This window comes from Lemur catta, chromosome 4 (assembly GCF_020740605.2).
Source record: "Lemur catta isolate mLemCat1 chromosome 4, mLemCat1.pri, whole genome shotgun sequence".
NCBI lineage: Eukaryota > Metazoa > Chordata > Mammalia > Primates > Lemuridae > Lemur > Lemur catta.
Window position 1 is genome coordinate 38,493,627 of NC_059131.1, and position 19,946 is coordinate 38,513,572.

Genomic DNA, 19,946 nt, shown 5'->3' on the forward strand with positions numbered 1-19,946 from the left:
GAGAAGAAAAGTAAAGTGCTGGTGAGATTTAAAATAAGTGAATTTGGTTTTAAGCATTAAATGACTTCAAAAGTTCAAATTACTAGGCAATGAGGGGTAGAAAATAAGGTGCTGTGGTAGGAAATGCTTTTGCCTGATGAGAGGAAACTGACTTTCTAGCTCTTCAACTAACAAGCTGGTAAGCTTGGCCAAATTATAGATCCATTAGGACTCAATGTGGCTCTTATGCAAAATACGAAAATGGACTAGATGATTTCTAAGGTTCCTTTTTGAATAAACCATTTTGAAATTACTGCTTAAAACATATTTTTTAAGTTAAAGTTCACAATTCAGCTCCACCTATCACTACACAAAAGAATCGGATTCTATAAAGTGACAAATTTACTTGTCAAATTCCTATCTTATTAACCAAAACTCAGTAAAAAAAAAAAAAAAGGCACAGTATAAGTAATAAAAGCAGAATACAACATTGATAATATAGTATGATGCAAAATGTATAATAAAACATATAACTCTCATAAAATAGTAAAACAAAGTAACAAAATATGAACAATAGGGATCTGGGGACAGTGAGATTATGAGTGTTTTTAAAAATTTTTCTGTGTCTTTTTAAAAAATGATGTCATGTATTAGGTTTATGAAGAACTAAAATTAACTTTATTTGAAAACAAAACAAAAATACCATCTTAATATTCTCTTTTTTGCTCATTATTCTTTGTTTTCTGCTTATTTGAATTCATCTGTGAGCTGGGAACTTCAAGAATTAAACTAATATATGTAAAAATAAATCTTAGGACAAAAATTTAAAAGTTTGATAATATCTAGTATTGGCAAGAGTAAGGAGAAAGGGGGCACCTCATATATTAGGTCATTAAATATGAAATGTCCGATTTCAAATCAAAAGTGTAGTTTATCATATCTCAAACAAGAAGTGATACAATTAATAAAAATATGTGCCTGAACTATTGACACAGTTTTGCCATCTTAATGGTGGCTCTCTGAAATTGATAAAGGTGTTTTCCACAGCTTGTTGAGAATTGAATATTTTTCCTTGCAAGAAATGGTCCAAAGCCTGGAAGAAGTGGTAGTCAGCTGGTGCAAGGTCTGGTGAATATGATGGATGACACAGAGTTTCCAAGTCCAGCTTCTGTAGTTAGAGTGGCATTGTTTGTGCAACATGTGGTTGGGCATTGTCTTGCAAGAGAATTAGGCTGTCCCTATTGACCAATCTTGGCTGCTTAATAGCAAGCATCTTCATCATTTTATCCAACTGGTTTCAGTAGACATCAGCTGTAATCGAATGACCAGGTTTCATGAAGCTGTAGTGGACAATACCAGCACTGGACCAACAAACAGACACCATTAGCATTTTTGATGAATATTCAGTTTTGGACTGTTTGGGCACTTCATCTGTATCTAACCATTGTGCCAAATGCTTGCAATTGTCAAAAAGAATCCATTTTTCATCACATGTAACAATACAGTGTGGAAATGGTTTGCCTTCATGTCGTGACAGCAAAGAAAGGCAAGCTCCAAGACGATTTCTCTTCTGAGGCTCATTTAATTCATATGGAACCCATCTATCCAGCTTCTTTATCTTGCCCATTTGTTCCAAATGGTCCAATATTGTTGCAATAGTAACGTCAAACCTTGCTGCTAATTCACGCATAGGTTGCGATGGATTTGCTTCCACCACAGCTTTCAGCTCATCATTATCCACCTTGGTCTCAGGTCGCCAATGTGGCTCACTTTCAAGATTAATATCACCAGAATGGAACTTCTCAAACCATCCACATACTGTGCGTTCATTTGCCACATCCTCCCACTTTGTTGATATTTCAGGCTGTCTGAATTGCATTGGTTCCCCAACGGAACTCATTAAAAAATAACGTGAATTTTTGACTTATCCATGGTTTCACAAAAATTGCTCTAAAATTTTTTTTGAAAGATAATCACAAGCCAAAACATGTGTTTGAAAGACTGAGGATGTACCTTCACAATAAAAATAAAACAAGAAATGTCAAAGTGAAATGTCAGTGATATCAACTGTCAAACTCAGTACTTAAGGAAGTCAGACATTTCATACTTCATAACCAAATAGTAGATAAGAATGTGAATTAAAACAGCAGTTAGTAAAATTAACCTGTCATTATATTTCATAATTAAAAATGCAATTAATCAAGTAATTCCAGTTCTCAGAATCTACCTTACAGAAATTCTGACCAATATACACAAAGATACCATGTATGAAGATAGTATTTATAAATTAGTTTAAAATAATGAAGTTTTAAAAAAGTAAAAAGTTAAATGTTCTATAGAGAAGGGACTAAATATTAGTATGTTTGAACTAAGGGATATATGATGTCACTACAAAGGAGGGCATATAAAAAGCTCTTGGCCAGTTTTTCTGTCACCCAATAATTGGTAAAGTATAATCCTGTTTATGTAAAAAGAGCCTCTACATTTATTTTATATGTATAAACATATTTATAGATATATTGATGCCTAGAAAAAGACCTGGGAAATTTTCAACACCAGGTTATTTTAGTGGCTACCTATGGAGAAGGGAGTGAATTAGTGAGGGGTGTGTTTGGTAAACGGAAATTTTTCACTTACGAATTACCTGAACATTTCATCAAAAGCATGCATTTATATATTAAACACATTTCATATACATACATGTGCATATACAAACACACATACACATTCATACCAGAATATATACAAGTATGAATTTAAAAAATGATCATATATAATGCTGGAAAATTGTAAATATCAGTGAAGTAGCATTCTGTAGCAATTGCAATACTATTTTGCAGAAATTCCACAGATTTCCACTCAGTATTCCACAAGGAGGATCACTGGGGCTGGGTTTGGTCAGGTAATTACCTATCTCCTTAGAGTGCAACTGATCTTGTAGTCCTGGCAAGCCCAAAAAGGAGATTTGGTGGATTTACAGAGACAGTGTTCATTTTCCAGGACTTGGTTGATAGTTAACAAGTCCACAAGACCAAGGTATAAAATAAGAATGCCAAGCTATTAATTTCTTATGAGAAATTACCAGTCATAGGATGTGGAATACTTCTCACATAGCTTTGACAATATGGGATGCCAATTTATAGTCAAATGTTTATTCATTTATGATGAGAAATTTACTTGTTACAGAAACCAGAATATGTACATACAGTCATCCCTCATCAGCCAAGGGGGATTGGTTCCAGGACCTCCTGCAGATACCAAAAGCCAAGGATGTTCAAGTCTTTGATATAAAATGGCATAATATTTGCATATAACATATGCAAATCCTTCCACATACTTTAAATCATATCTAGATTACTTATAATACCTAAGACAATGTAAATGCTATGTAAATATTTGTTATACTGTATTGTTTAGTAAATAATGACCAAAAAAAGTCTTTACATGTTCAGTACAGACTATTTTTTTCCGAACATTTTCAATCTAGTTAACTGAATCCACAAATGTGGAGTCTATGGATATGGATGGCTAACTGTATACATAAGTGGTCTATTTTCTCCCTCTACTGCAATCAGACTTACAATGGGAGCTAAATTTTAATCACAAGAGTATGTGGGGAACATGTGTAGTACTATTGGCTTAGGATGGCCTGACATCCTCATCTCAATTAAAATGACCTGCCTCCATCTCTACAGAGGGGATGAAGTAGTCAGGTCCCCCGGGGAGTACTCAGATGGTACTGCCAATGTTCGCCCTGTGACTTTCCGTTTTGTAGATGTGTTAATACATTTGAGTCTTACAAGCCTGGGGCCCTACCTAAGGTGCCTCTGCAAGGCTTTTCTCTGAATCTTACCTTGTGATTTCATAACTTCCAGAAAACAAATTTTGTTACTTATGTATTCTTCAGCAAAAAACAGTTTATGATATCATATTAAAAGGAGTTTATGATATCATATGATAAAAGCCTAAAAATCATGTTTAAAATAGAACTACAACTGTATAAAACCTAAGTGCATGTTAACAAAAACTGAAAAAAATAAACAAAAATAAAAAAAAATTTTGACTGTGGTGAAGATAGTAAATGACTTATCTTCTTTAAATGTGATCAGAATAAATAAATATAAGCATCAATTTAATAAAAATATAACAATTTCATGCAAATTTATGCTATCTGGTCATCTGGCCAAATTATTGGTAAATTATTGGTAAGGTATTTTAGTCTTCCTGTTATTAATGGGTAGTGGTTTATGGGCGTTATAAAGTATTATAAATGTACTTAAAATTATTTCAATGCATGCAATAGGCTACCAGGCAGAGATGGGAGGTACGTTTATAGTCAGAGAGCAAGTTCAAATCAAGACCTAAACAGAGAAATTGTCTAATGCTTGTTCAAGTAGAAATGTCTAAGTGTGGTGATTCATGAATGGTATACACAGAAATCAGTGCTGGTAATAGATAGCTAGAAAGTGCTGCTCACATCAAACAGTGATTACTACAAACCTCTAATTATGTGCTCTGGAGAGAGCCTTGTGCCTTTCCCACTGTAATTTCTGGTTCTTAAACTAGAACTCTATGACTTCAATTCAATCTCAATGGCTTCTTAGCTATTAAATGTAGGCTTACTCATGAATAACCACTGATACAATCTGCTATACCCTGCCATATACAAGCAGAATTTGACAAGAATAATGAGTTTTCTCTTTGATTTCAATATGTGATAATTAAAAAAAAAATAACTGACAGTTTGCTACAAAAATACTTGAGAGGACACCCTTGACTGAGCCAAAGCTTAACATAAATTTAAACAATATTCGTGCCCCAAGAAAACAGTCATTAACCTCATCCTAATTGTAGCACAATTCGCACTTTAACTAAACACCTGGGAATCTGTTCTGTGTTGGAGTTGGGACCAGAAAAAGAGGAAAAAAGCAAGTCTGGGAAAGGAGGAGGACTGGTAAGGAAATATCCAGCTGTAAGATCTGCAAAGTTTGAAAAGTAATGGCCCTCTTTAAACATATTTATTAATGCAGCACATTAGAGGTTTATGCTCTGTTAGTAGCTAAGCTAAGCTATCCACTGAAGATATCTACTTTTTGCAGCACTTATGTCATCCTCTCTGATTCACTGAATCATGCCTGCACTTTGTATTATTCCTCCTTTGCCAGTTTAGTGCAGGATCTGAAACTGCCATTCATGGCTCAGCCTACTCGGCCTCCCATGTCACTGATCATAGACTGAGCAGACAATGGAAGAAAGTCACATTGCACATAGAGAACAGCTACAGCCAAACAGTACTGGTCAAAGAGTGGGAATTAGAATGCCCCTTTCTTTCCCATATCTCAGAATAGAAGGGATATACTTTAGAAATAATACAATTAATTTTACCAAAAATGAAGTGCTTCTAAAAATTATGCATATAAAGGCAATATTTCTCATTGAATAATGGGCTCATACATTCCTTTTAGAGAACAAAGTACCAAAGGGCAGGCCCCCAGAAAGATGGACAGCCTGGTTGATCATCTTCCTTGTCACTAGCATGCTTCCTGTGGCTGTGTAGCCCAGTTCTTAGAAAGGAGATAACACCTCCCTCTTGATTAATTTTCCTTCTACCTACATGTTTGTCCAATGCTACCAGGATCTCATAAACAAGCAGCAATGGAAGTTCTGTTTTCATAAAAGCTCGTCATTTTTGTACCAGGCGTATACAGTTCTCTAACAATCATTTAACTTTCTCAGTGCATATTTCAAACATCTGGGCTTGGAGGATGGCATTGTATTTGTTGAAGGACAGCATCTGTTATCCTATATTGCATAAATTGCTTTCAGAAGTCATGTAATTTAAATGAATTCTTAAATTTAGAAAAGTTGCATTTACAACTAAACGAGTGCTATTATTCTCCAAATATAAAAATGATGTTTCTACATTTTAGGCTATTGAGGGTTGTTTGTACTGTGACATTCACATGTTTTTATTCTTTATTTTTTCTTATATCAAATATGTACTGAGCAACTGCTATGCCCAAGAAGGTACCTGGAACTGTGGATATAAAAATAAATACAATATCCCTTCTTATAGATGGGAATTATAAACCTTATAAACTATGTGGGTAATATTAAAATTAAACCAGTTGTGTCCAAATATGGTTTTAACCATCTCTCTAACCAAGATAACCAATAATTATATTGGCAACAAATTACTGGTCATAATGGTCTCATTATATTTCTACTTACTGTAGTATGGTCAACCAATATGTTCAGCAGCAGAATGAGTAACTTTTAGGCCTGGGTCCCCTCTCCTTTAATAACAGAGACAATATGGTTTTTTAAAGTATTCAGCTAAGGAGTATTCTGGGCAAATAAATAGTTATGACCTTTGTCGTCCATAAGTCAGAAGGCAGTCCACTTTACCCCCTTGTAAAAGCAGTACCGTTTCTCCATATTACATAAAAAATAATTTTCATATAGCTTCTGAATATAACTAATATGAAAAATGGGTAAAATAAATTTTTCTTGAAATTCCATGTTTTTTACTTTTAACTGAGCTACAAATCTCAGTATTTCACCAGCCCAAATCAGAAATATTCTTTAAGTAAAATAAAAGCTAATATAGTCATTCATTCAATTTTTAAAAAGCTGTTCTATAGAAAACCAATGCAGAGTGCAAATATAGAACTTAATTAAAGTACTATATATAAAATATTAACAGCTGCAGCTATTAAAATTACATTAAACTCCCTTGAGCTAGGCCAGCATAATATGAGCTCTCTTTTTTTTTTTTCAACTTGGTAAAGGGCAGAACTTGGCTTCGGGAATGAGCTTTGGTTTTATTTTATTGTTTGTTTCAATTCACTAATCTAAAATTTTAATCACATAAAGGTACTTCACCATTAAAACATCACCAAGCATAGTAACTTTATCTTTCCATTGGATTCCAACAAGAATCTCATGCTTTGTTCATTTCTTTTAGATGAAAATAACACTTTCTTAGAACATGTTTCTCTTCTTCCCATACAGAATTGAGCTTTGTAAATTAGATATTATCAAGTTTTGACCCTCTTCAATGAAAGTAAAAATATGGTAGTTAATAAACTACTGGTAATTTAGATGAACTAAACAGCTTACACAGAAAAATTAGATTTTATTTGGCTTGAGAATTAAGATATTTACCTGATATTTAATTAGATTGCATCAATACTTTCTCCTTATACTAAGAAAGTCCATCAAAAAACTCAAAATAATTTTTTCTCTGTATGTGTATATGCATGTGTGATGTGTTTGTGTATATATCCATACACACATACACAAACACATAGAAAGAGATACAGATTAAGATATACACATACACACACACACACACATATATATAGACACACCTACAAGTCACATAGAAAAAAGACTGGAAAGAAGTATCCAAAAGTATAAATCATTGCTTTCAAATAAATAATGAATTGTTTCTTTTTCTTTTTATATTCTTTTGCATTTACTAATATTTGACGTTAACCATATATTACTTTCATATAGTAAGAAAATACATGATGAATGAAATGCAGTTGATTTTAAATTTGGCATTTTTTGCTTCTCTGAACTTCCAAAAGATGCCCACTTAATCTGCTCTATTTTGTTTTAAACTGTTGTAAAATATGACTTAAAATATCTCTTCTTGGAAGTCATTTTCAAAATTTTATTCTAGATATATCTTAAGTCAGACCATATCACCCACAGGATAATATTTCAAAGAACTAGATTAGGCCATGCCCCTAGCCTCTTTAAAATTCTTCTGTTTAAAAGTTCATAAGTAGCAAATTAACTGCTAACTCTGGCAGAGATAGGCTGGAGGGAGTCAGAGGGAGGCATTCTATTATTATATTTCCACATTCCCGTTAATGAACTCTCCTCAGAAAAACAAAGAGGAATCCAAATCCTTGCAGACTTATTTAGGGAAATGAGAAGATTTAGGGAGAACAAGTTTCCAGAGAGGGATGGATCAGAAACAGAGTCTCCAAGAAATCCGAGGATCAGAGCAATGGCTTTTGACCCCCCTTCTATTCTCCAATCTTTTCTAATTTTCCTCAGAACCTTATTTTATTGGCTAAAAAAAAATTATAAAAAGGCAGACACAAATCTTCTTGATCTATAAACAGAAAATTAAAAAGCAGGTATAATAGGGAAACAGAACAGTTCCACCCACGGCAGAGAAACCAGAAGTAAACAAGTGACAGGGAGACTGTGCAAGGAGGAGTGGGAAGGAGAGCTCAGCCCCAGGACTCCCACACGGCCCTTCCCAAATAGGATGGTAGCCACAGACTGCTGGGTCTACAGGACACTGGGTGTCATCTGGTCTGTAGTCTCCAAATTTAGCTGATCATCGGAGTCATCGAGAAAGTTTTGTAAAAATGTAGAATCCTCAGTCCCATCACTGTTGTTCCTCCTTCACTGGCCTTGGGATAGATCTTTCCCAATAGTTGTTTTACAAATGAAGAAACTTAGTCCCATAAAAAAATGCCTTGGCTAAGCTTAAACTGTTATTTAGTGTCAAATCCAGAGTCAGGGGAACTGTATTTAAGCAAATGAGAGAGCTGCTGGGGGGCAGTGAGGTGGAGGAAAGAAGGGGAGTAGACAGGTCTAAATTCAGTTGCCTTCTATTATAAGATTATTTGATTTATACATGAGAAAGGCAATCAGCGCATGGGACCCATGGGTGAAGAGAGCAAAAGACATATATAGCTGTATGCCTAAAACAGATTTCTCTCTTCATTGGAAATCAAGCAAGTGGGAAGCAAGAGAAGAGGATAGGTAAATGCACACCTAACAGGCACAATGCACACTATCTGGCGGATGGACACACTTACAACTTTGATTCAAACGGTATAAAAGTAATTTATGTAACCAAAATGTTTGTACCCCTGTCATATTCTGAAATTTAAAAACCATTTCTCTCTCCTCTCTCCCACCCCCCCACCCCAAATCTATGTCTCCCTCTCTCTATTCCTCCCTCCCTCTCTCTCTCAGTATTCCCACAAATGTCATTTCCTCTGCCTGGATGATTCTTTCCCACAAAAGCTCACACTAGGCAAACTCTAATCCCCCTAAGTCATTCCCAGATTTCAGTGTAAATGCTATTTCTTTAGGGAAACCCTCTCTGCCACCTTCCCCTTCTCTCTTAGAGGAATAAAGTGCAGCAGTAGGAAGCCAGAGGAATGAATGCCTGCTGGCAGAATTACAAATATCTTTCCTCAGAAAGGGAAGCTGCTTAGAAGGGCAGCACGGCTTTGCCACTGTTCTTGAAATGCCACTGTATTGATTAAAGTGTTTTCAATACCATAGACTCACCCTGGATAAAAGTTTGCTGTACCAATGTAAGGACTTATGCGTGTATCATTCTAGTTTTTTTCATATTTTATATTTCCCACTTAAGGTACCTCTATACATCCAATGACATAAGAGGTAACTGGGAATACAAAAATCCTAAATTTTGTCATTTGCAAATTCAAGATAAAATTCTTTTTGCAAGATTTGGCATTTCATTATCCAATAAATGTTCATTTATGAAGCTATTCTAGAAGTCATTTGAGCAATTGGGATTTGATGCCCAACTATGAGGATTAATTAACTCTTTCTGATTTTTATATGATGTGAAGCAGAAACAATAACATTTTCCTTTACTCTAGAAAAATAAAGGCAGAAAATCGTTAATGTGTCTTGTTTTTAATTCTTAGGTGTGGCAGGGGGTACCCTGGGATAAGTATATCCCCTTAGGTGTGGGGGTACCTGCCACACCTAAGAATTAAAAACAAGACACCTTAACAATTTTCTGCCTTTATGGGATGTTCCAGCAGACATAATAGCATAGAAAAATGATAGATTACCTGACCGTCCGTCTCTCTGGAAGTCCACATGATACCATTCTCCATCATTCACTTTCTTCTGCAGGGCTTTTATTTTTATAGTACCCGACCCCATGTCCAGGAGGAGGTAGAGGTGGCCATCCAGCATCTCAATAGCAAAGAAGTCTACCTTTATCATCTGTGGGTGTTTGGCATCTTTTTGATGTCTTGGCTTGCCGTGGCTAAATAAGATGAGGCCATTTGGCTCTGTTGTGCGGAAATCAAATGATATGGAGCCTGTTTTCTTTGCATTCCATTTAGGTAAAGAGATGAAAGACTCTGGCGTTTCGAAGGTGATTGGGTCTAAAGTCGCAACATTCTCACATTTAAATGCCACCACTCCATGGATCTTCATCTTAGGATCTCCTTGCTTGGCAAGTCGAGATAATTCCAGCCTTACATCATTATTTTTATATACAACCTGTAGGCAGAGAATAGCGGTGAGAAACTAGGCTCCATATTTTAATATCTGGAACTTGTCATCAGCTCAAGTATCTTGTAAATAGATCATGAAATGGCACAGCATTTTTAGTTACTTTTGTTGTTTAAGGACAGCTTTCTTCAGGCAAATAAAACTGAAGTGTCAACTCACTAAACAGTAACTATGCCAATTTAATTCAATTCAAATTAAGTGTGTGCATATACATGTCCACACACACACACATATACACAAACTGCTCGTATGTAACTCAAATAATTTAAATAAATCTGCATATAAGTTTCATTATCATGTCCACATTAGCATGCGAAGACTTGAACTTATAAAATCTATTTTGTCTCATTAGTTGGCTATCACGCTTTTTAAATTAAATATAAATATTAAGGTTATTCAGTTTTTCCTATCACTTAAGTATTTGAAGTTGGATACTTTTACGTACTAGTCCCCTAGAATATAGGATCTCTTCTGTAGTCTATATATCCACCATGCAAATCAACTTTGTAAGATAATCACAAGTTGAGATACAAAACAAACTAAAATTTCTCAGAAAAACCATAAAATACAATTAAAGTGCACAAGTTCTCCCTTCCCCTGCCCTGAATCAATAACTGTTTGAATACTATTTGGTAACAAGGAACTACCACATTGGAATATGATGCTTCCTTTAAATCCATTAAACCTGTATTACTACCGGTGTTTCATTTCACTTTTAATTTACACAAATGCAAAGCAAAGTTTGTCCTGTAGTTTCATTATACAAGGCACTTTATCTAAAAAATATCTGGGCAATTCTGATTGTTCATAGTCCTACGGTTGTTGAGATTCCAAACAACACATTGGGCGAATTCACTGGCAGGGCTCGCAATATCATGCTTCTGCTATCGCATCATATTAGTAAATTCATAGCTATTTTGACATTAGTATAAAGAGAGAATCATATCATTTCTCTGTACAATGCATATAGCGGATAAATATTTTATATTTCTAAAATACAAAAACATGACTTAAGCGTGAATTATCTATGTGCAGATAACTATCTGACTTCTTTTGAGAAGGGACTCAAAATTTAATAGCAACCAACAATGCCAGGTTCTAAATTCATTTATCCACATGTAAAAATATATTTACATAACAGGAAAAATAACACAGCCTATATCTGATTAGGGTTATGATGCCAACCAACTCAACACAGCAGTTATTTCTTCCAAACCCACAGCCAACTAAAACAACAGACAGTGTGGCTGATGAGTTTTCTGATATGACTTGTTAATGGATTTTTTTTTTCCAGAGTGATTAAGTGTGCATGCTTGGTATTGGACTCCCTGAGTTCAAATTCTGGCTCCAGCATTACTGAACTGTGTAATCTTTCTAAGCCTGTTTTTCTCCCTTAAAGGGAAATAAATAATAATTCACAGGATGGTTATAATGATTTAAAAAAATGCATATAAGTTAGAAAATCTACATAAAGGCATTCATTCCAATGCCAAGCACATTGTAAGATTTCAATAAATATTAACCACATCAAACTACATGATAATAAATATCATCTCTTCATCATCTTCTAATAGACATAGAGATTTTAGTTCTAAATTTATCCATGATAGAAAAATGTTTAGAAATTAAGCCCAGACATATAAGTGGTTTTTATACTTAATTTGTGCCAACTAAATAAGTCACATTTTTCCAATGCTGGGCCTGGTGTTTCAGTTTACCCTTATCTTGAAGAAGGATTATTATAAAGAACACGATATCCCTTATTCTTTGAACAAATATGTACAATGGTTTAACAAGCATCTACTGACAACAAAAGAAGAGAAAATGAACTTGAGCAATAACAGAAAGGCATTACACTAATGCTTAAGAATACTTTCTTGAAAAGAGAAAGATCTTTTAAGTCTGGGAAAGTTGATTTAGGATTGCCTTTCTTTGGAAATCTTTAGAAATGGAGAAAGTGCTTTCCATGGATGACTTTCCAAGTGTTATAACCCCTCACCATGACTTTCATGCTACTCAAACCTATAGTTTTTTTCACTTTTCCTAGTGAATTATATTTTAATATTTGGAAATTCTTTTGACACAGATAGTGATGAGGAATGAGTATGTTTCCACTCAATGATGCAGATGTATCTGTTGATCAGTGCTAACACATCTTCCCTGCAATTGAACCACCATAATAGAATCGGGTGTTTCTGACATGAAACCCATCAGCCACCACAGAGTTGAAGGATGTGAGGTAGTGCAATTATGAGTGAGGATTTCAGCGAGACACTTACAATCTTGTAAGTGAATCAAGTGTCTTGGTGATGAGGAGGTTCAGGAAGATGGAGAAGAAAAGTTGGGGTAATTCCCTTCGTCATATTACTTATGGTTAACTATGTAACCCACCCTCACCCCCTAAAAAAAGTGACTCTCCATCAGAATCTATGCTTTACATAGGTAGAAACCTTGCACACCTCAGCCCAGTACTAAGATCATTGTCTGGCACAGAGCAGACATTAAATAAATATTTGCTGAGAGTTAAATACAATTCTTCCTTCACTTAATTTAAACCTAGTTCCAAGATTATAGACTTTTGTAAATAATAATATGTAGACATACAGTTAAAGTACAGCAGAATGTGGTATTGTAGAGCAATCTCATAACCTAATTACTATTTTTGGCCTTTTTCTCTAGGAAAAAGTAAACTTCTGTGCATGTCCATTTCATTAATGGTAAGCTGGCCTATGTACTTCATCTTCAAACTCATTTTGTGGGGTATTACTTACTTTTAGAATGAAGAATGCCTGATTTAAAACTCTCCAGAGGTAGAATCATTTTCCTACAAGAACTATCTTGAGGAGAAGCATAGTGTATGTATTTTTTTTCTCCCCATTTTGTATTCTTTGAAGACAGAAAAGCAATTTTGGAAAGGTAGGCTTATAGCTCTCAGATTTATACTACTACTTCATCTGACCCAGATTTTATAATTACCCTACTTTTCTGAAGTTAGACTTACACTTAAAATGAACTAAATCTAGTTCAATTAGAATAATGAGTAGCTAGTAAGTATTCTAAATCTTCTAAAAATTCACATGTAAGCTGTTTTTACTTCTTTCTGAAATAACGTGGTACTCAATCATGGGAATACTTTACAGTTACTCAGATATATTTTTTTTTTTATTTAGAAAGTTGTAATTTATATGTTTCATTTTTGAACAAATCTCTGCATACTCTTATCACCCGAACAATTGATGATATTATTGCACACTCGTTTGGATTGGTCTGTAGAATCAAGGTTTCTTTTGGGGTATTGATTTTTTCTTTTTGAAGAGCAATTCAAAATGTTGAATTTCACTTTTTGCTTTATGGGCTTTTGTCACAAGTACCAAAGAGACAGCAACAGAAAAAAGGTGTTAGGTGTTTTTGTTGTTTTCATTTTATTAATATTTTATTTTAGCTGCCATATGATTTGAAAACAATTATATTATGGTCTTTTCCCATTTCTTCAATATTTATTAGGATTTTTTTAAATGTCCTCCTACTTTAATATGCAAGACTAGGGAGTAAGGTTTATGCATTTGCATTCCTAGGGTTGACCGTTGAGGGAGACAATTGCTGACTATTCTGTTTGATCTTGATAATACTCCTGAAAACATGACAACAATGCAAAGGAAACAAATAGGGCAATGAATATGAGTTTCATAGTTTGTATATAAACTTGGTTAGTCTCAAAACTATTATTTAAGCCAATTTGCCTAGTTTCTCTAAGTCTCAGTTTCTCAATTTTGAAAACTGACATCTAAAAAGGAAAGGCATGCCATATCTATAAATTCTTGAGCTTTTTTCCCCTTAATCTATGTAATTTGAGGCAGAGGTAAAAGATACCCTATTGTTCCTTCCCTTTTTCTGGCTTTTTCCAGTTGCAGCTTTTGATGCCAGGATATTGTTCTCTATTTTGAAATATATCAAAACTTGAATCTATTAGTAAAAAGAATGTTCACTGCATATTTAGGTATACAGATATGCCTAAAGGATTATATCTATCTAAGGTTTGTACAGATGGTATTGAAGCACTGGTGGCTGATAGATAAAGCTCTTTCCACAAAGAGTGGGAGTATGTTAAATGAGTATTTCAGTGAGAAAACATTTGCCCCTCAGATAATGACTATTTTTTTAATAAAATATATGTTTTAGCTTAGAAATCTCAATGAGGCTGTTAAATTAATTAACATGTATTTATCAAGACTTTTCATGCCTTAATTATGATAGTATGCAGGGTGGTGAAATAAGCATTGAATTTAAAATTCAAGAGCTATGTAGGTATTTAGACTTTGTTATGACCCTCCCTGAGAGAACATGAAGGGTTCATTTTAATCCATCTTAGTTTTCTCTTCCTTGCTTGGGAATGATAACAAGCGAGGCTTAAGAATCTAGTTCTCAAGTCAGCTATCAGAGAAATTTCCAGATCACCTACTTGCAAACCTGTGAACTTGAGCAAGTTTCTCAACCTTGCTGAGGCTCAGTGTTTTATCTGTAAAATAGGAGAATGATATCTACCACATTGGAGTTATTGTAAAGCATAAATTATATTAATTATATTTCAATTAAAGTGATAATAATGGGTATTGGCACAGAGTAAACACTCAAGTAAATATTAGTTGCTTGTATTAATGTTATTACTATCATTACATTGCATTAATAGAGCTGTGCAATCTAATAGTCATAACAAGAGTAACAGCTAACAAGGCATATAGTTGATGGGTAAAATTTTTAAGGGAATAAATACAATGCTAAGATCAGCAGGATCAAAGGGATTCAGTAGATTGGGGCTTCATTTCTCATCCTGATACTTACATTGGAGTTCAAGGTACACAGCAGGCTTTTCTGCAAAGTTCCTTAGCCAGAAATTATGCACAGCAGACTAGCTAACCTGGGAATTTCACTTTCTGCCATGAAAGGGTTTCTGTGGCATCTAACAACAACTGCCACCACCATCACCACAAGAACCAGTTAGGATTTATCAGTTCACTTTCTGGCAGGCCCTATTCCAAAAGTTTTATAAGTATTAATGTGTTTACTTCTCATAAGCATCCTAGAAAGTAGGTAACATTATTCTATTCTATCAATAAATATGTGGAGGCCTGGGGCCTTTGAATGTCTAACATCCTGATTATGCTTAATGCTATTTGAATACTTAAGGATGTTAACTTCAAACTTTGTTTCAGCAGGGAATTTCACTTGGTTTTTGATATATGTTATTCCAAAAACAATATTTTTTCTTCATTTTTCCTCACTAAAATATCTCTAAGTGAATTAAATGTCACAATTGAGCAGAGGAACTTATGTACCTATTGCTTAAAATACCTCTTCAAGTCCAGCTTAAGTGGAGGGGCTATTTCTCTGATTCCAGGATGATAATGTAGTTTTGTCATTTAGGATATAACAGATACATCCTAAATGTCTGTGGCATTTTAGAATTATCTAAAGGGACTGCTGCTTTAATTTTTACTTTTATTTGTTTATTTTAAATGTAGTTAGGCTGGGTGCGGTGGCTCACGCCTGTAATCCTAGCACTGTGGGAGGCCGAGGCAGGCGGATTGTTTGAGCTCAGGAGTTCGAGGCCAGCCTGAGCAAGAGTGAGACCCCGTCTCTAACTAAAAAAAAAAAAAATAGAAAGAAATAATACAGACAGCTAAAAACATATATGTATAGAAAAAATTAGCCAGGCATGGTGGTATATGCCTGTAGTCCCAGCTACTCTGGAGGCTGAGGCAGGAGGATTGCTCGAGCCCAGGAGTTTGAGGTTGCTGTGAGCTAGGCTGATACCACGGCACTCTAGCCCGGGCAACAGAGTGAGACTCTGTCTCTAAATAAATAAATAAATAAATAAATAAATAAATAAATAAATAAATAAATAAATAAATGTAGTTAATGCTTTTACTCTATTAAGATCATGTGAGAATATTTATTTCAAAACACCTAATTTAATGATTCTTTTCTCTTATCTCTAATCTCTCTATACACCATCTCTTTATACCAGCCAATGCTCTTGTTTCAAAATACAACCAGAAGCTAACCAGTAAGCGAAAAGTACAAGTACTACTCCAATAAATAGCAAGTAAATTGCATTTGTTTTGCTATGACTTAGGGAAGGAACAGCTCAAAAATGAAAATAAATGTATGACAACTTCCAAGATCAATATTACTTATGTATTAATAATATTTTGAAATTTTGTTTCAATCCTGGCACTTTGAATTCAGTCAGATAAGCACTTGTTTGACACATACTAAGGTAAGGTACTTAAGAAAATGCATTTTAGTCTTTCCCCTGTGCATAGCCCAGTCCAATAAAAAAGCATGTTCCATTGAGAACAAACCAGTTTAATATCTCTTAAATATTTGCTATTGGTTTATATATTGGTAATATATCGTCTCTCTCTCTCTCTCTCTCACACACACACACACACACACACACAAACACACACAGAGTTTACACATTACTCAGATGTAAATATGTTTATAGGTATTATAAGTCAAACCTAGTGTCACTGATATCCATAAAAATATGCACATATTTTAGAATACATGACCTATATCTCAATAAATAAACAGATAAGTAGATAATACATACCTGTGTATACCACAGCCATAACAAAATATAAATATACATACACTAATAATATTTGACAATTTCAGAAAGTCGAGTCCTTGGCTAAAAAAAAAAAAACTGGTCTTAACTCATTGAGTATCAAAAATTGTCTTGGCCTAACAGGAATTTTCAGCCCTTATAAGACTGGCACTCCAAAAGAAGGGCTATAGCCAGAAAAAAAAAACAGTGACTCTGTTATGATTAAATAAAAGTAGAAAATTAAACATTCCTTCATGTTCCTGCCACCATGAGGAGACAATTATCAAAGCAGAGTAGAGTCAAGGTGGTCACTTTTTTAATCATTGCACTCATCCCATCTTCCACCCACGATCATGTTTCTTATGCTATTCCCTTTCTTACACTGAGGGTCTAATACAGAACCTACTTCTGGTAAAAATGCAAAAACTGTTTGTAGAACTTAACTGACCAAGTGACTAATAGGATTTTAGCAGTTCTCATCTGTAATCTGATGTGTCCACATGAGGCAGATTACATTCAGTGCAGTACATATTTCTGTGTAGTGGCTGGGGAAGGGGTAGTAGAAAGAGAGGAAAGTATGGGAAATGGACAAGCCTTGTACCAAGCAGCCCAATGTAACCTTAAAAACAATACTTAGCATTGAGGAAATTTAATTTTAAAGACAGGTACATAAAGAATTTTGAAAGGGTTGAGGGGGAGAGTTGGTGGGTTTTTCTCCCTAGAAAAATCCTATTTACAGATCATGTGCAGTTAAAATTTTCAACTAAATATGGTCCTTTCTCAAACTCCAAATACCAAAATTAGTTATGAGATATAAAAGCTGAGTACAATAATGTAATTTCTCAATAAAGGCACATGACATTTTATTTAAAAACAAAAATTAGTTAAAATTTATAGAGAAAAAAATCACAATATTTTGTTATGCAATGTAGAGAAAAATATTTTTCTTAGTCTCAATTAAATATGACCAAATACATGCCACTCATAAAAAGAAGGAAAATGCAAAGAAAACCTCTCTTGTTTTGTCCTTCCCTCATTCCACCATTCAGTGAACTGCCCAAAGTTATTCAGACAATACTGGGTACAATCTGTAAAACTTAGTCATGGGAGTTAAATGACAGAGTTATCCCTGGGTTAGTAGCTCTATTTAATGGCATGAGTATGTAGCAAAAGAACCTGAGTACCACTAAATAGTATGTCTATTTTTCTTATATTAATGATTCAGTAATGCCATTTGGGGGAAAAAATGGAAAAATTAACCATAAATGTCAGTAATGTGAGGTTTGAGATGATTTTTTAAAAATACAAACTGCAAACTTAATCAATCCTCGTATTTTCAGATGAGGAAAATGAAGCTCAGAAAGGCTAAGAGACTGTTTATGTTGACATCGATATCTGATCACAAACAAATATTGGGTACTTCAGTGTTCAGTGCTCCTTCAACTTTGTGTTAAAAACAAACAAACAAACAAACAAACAAAAAAACAACAATGAACTGACTCTACCATAGGCCCAGGGTCATGAGAGGCTCTTGAGTAATTACAAATGAAGAGCAGCCCTCTTTTCACTAGCTAAGGGAACCATAGCTGATTTAAAGGCAATTTCAACTTTAAGACAGTGTTAACTTCACAATAAGTTGATGTTTACATATAAATACGAAAGTCCTAAGCAGAAAAAAAAATTGTGCAGTAATTTCCCCCACTGATGGTATTTAGAAAGACACTGAAAAAGCTAACTAGAAACAATAAACTTGAAATGTTTACTGTTGTTTTGGAAGTAAGTCATGAAGATATTTTTAGCGTTAGTCTTTCATGATCTTGCAGAACGTTAACATGCCCATAAATTGGAGTTTAAGCTTCTATTCCAAGCCAGCAGATGCTGCTAATAAGGACAATACATGTTTGCTTTACCCAAAATCTTTTTAATCTCCTGCCAATCTCAGTGAGGGAAATGTTGCCACTATTATTATTATTTAAGGGAACCTATCTTCCCACAAACCAAGAATGATGTCTTTGAATTGATATTAACAAAATAGTGACACCAACTGTCACGTCTAGATTAACCAATGCATGTTCTTTTGGATCCCCAGACTCATGAGCTCAATGAGGTTTCCTCCACCACCTAATTTTACATTTTTCTAAGGCGGTGGCCTTTAATATAAATATAGAATACATTGTTTAGTATATGTATAGGCATATATTGTCTACATATATATATGCAATTTACTGTATAATCTGTCCTTTCTTCATTGATTTGCAATGACATAGTGTTTGTTGTTTTGAACATACCAAAGTTCTAACATTTTAACATATTACCACTTTATGATCATGGTTCATCACTTTTAAACTTAGAAAGGTTTTCCCCAAGAGAGATTTAATAACTATATTATTTTCATGTAAAATATTGATGACTTGATTATATGTATGTGTGTATAGTATATGTATAACTTTTTAATCTATTTGAAAATATTTTATCTTCTGTTTAAGGTAAAAATCCAAATTGATTCCTTTCCCCAATAGTTACTTATTTGAACCAGCACAATTTTTGAATAATTATTTTTCTGATTTGTAAGGCCTACCACATATTAAATTCTTACATATACAAGGTTCTGTTATTGAGCATTCTATTATTTTTTATTGATGTTACTTTTTCCTTGTTCTAGTTCCACTTTACCCAATTATCATAACTTTATAATATGTTCTAATATGTGTTAGGCCCCTTCTAACCAAATAATCCATTTTCATTAATTAGTCTGTAACATTTACACATCATATCACATAGAAGTTTCTGTTTTCTGTATGGACAAGATAAATATATATAACAAAACTATTTATGTTGCTTTATCTAGTTTTCCAAAATGTAGCAAGTTGTACATTTAAATTCACTTAAAGGGATTCTAAAATAGCACAAGGAAATTATACCTTTCTTAGAATTACATTCCTGTTATTAAAATTACTTGTAAAGTTATAATCCATAAATGAGTATAATAATTTTGATTCTAACATATCAGAGACTCTAGCTTCAAGCCAGGAAAATA

At 34.1% G+C, this 19,946-nt stretch overlaps 1 protein-coding gene across 14 annotated transcripts in view; it reads right to left on the reverse strand.

Moving 5' to 3' along the window:
- NRXN1 (neurexin 1) overlaps positions 1-19,946 on the reverse strand; it is a 1,034,155-nt gene that overhangs the window by 586,528 nt on the left and 427,681 nt on the right. For all 14 annotated transcript variants that reach the window (XM_045549583.1, XM_045549582.1, XM_045549580.1 and 11 more), the window contains one exon: positions 9,846-10,284. In XM_045549583.1, the coding sequence (XP_045405539.1) occupies positions 9,846-10,284 (439 nt within the window). The remainder of the gene's footprint in view (positions 1-9,845; positions 10,285-19,946) is intronic.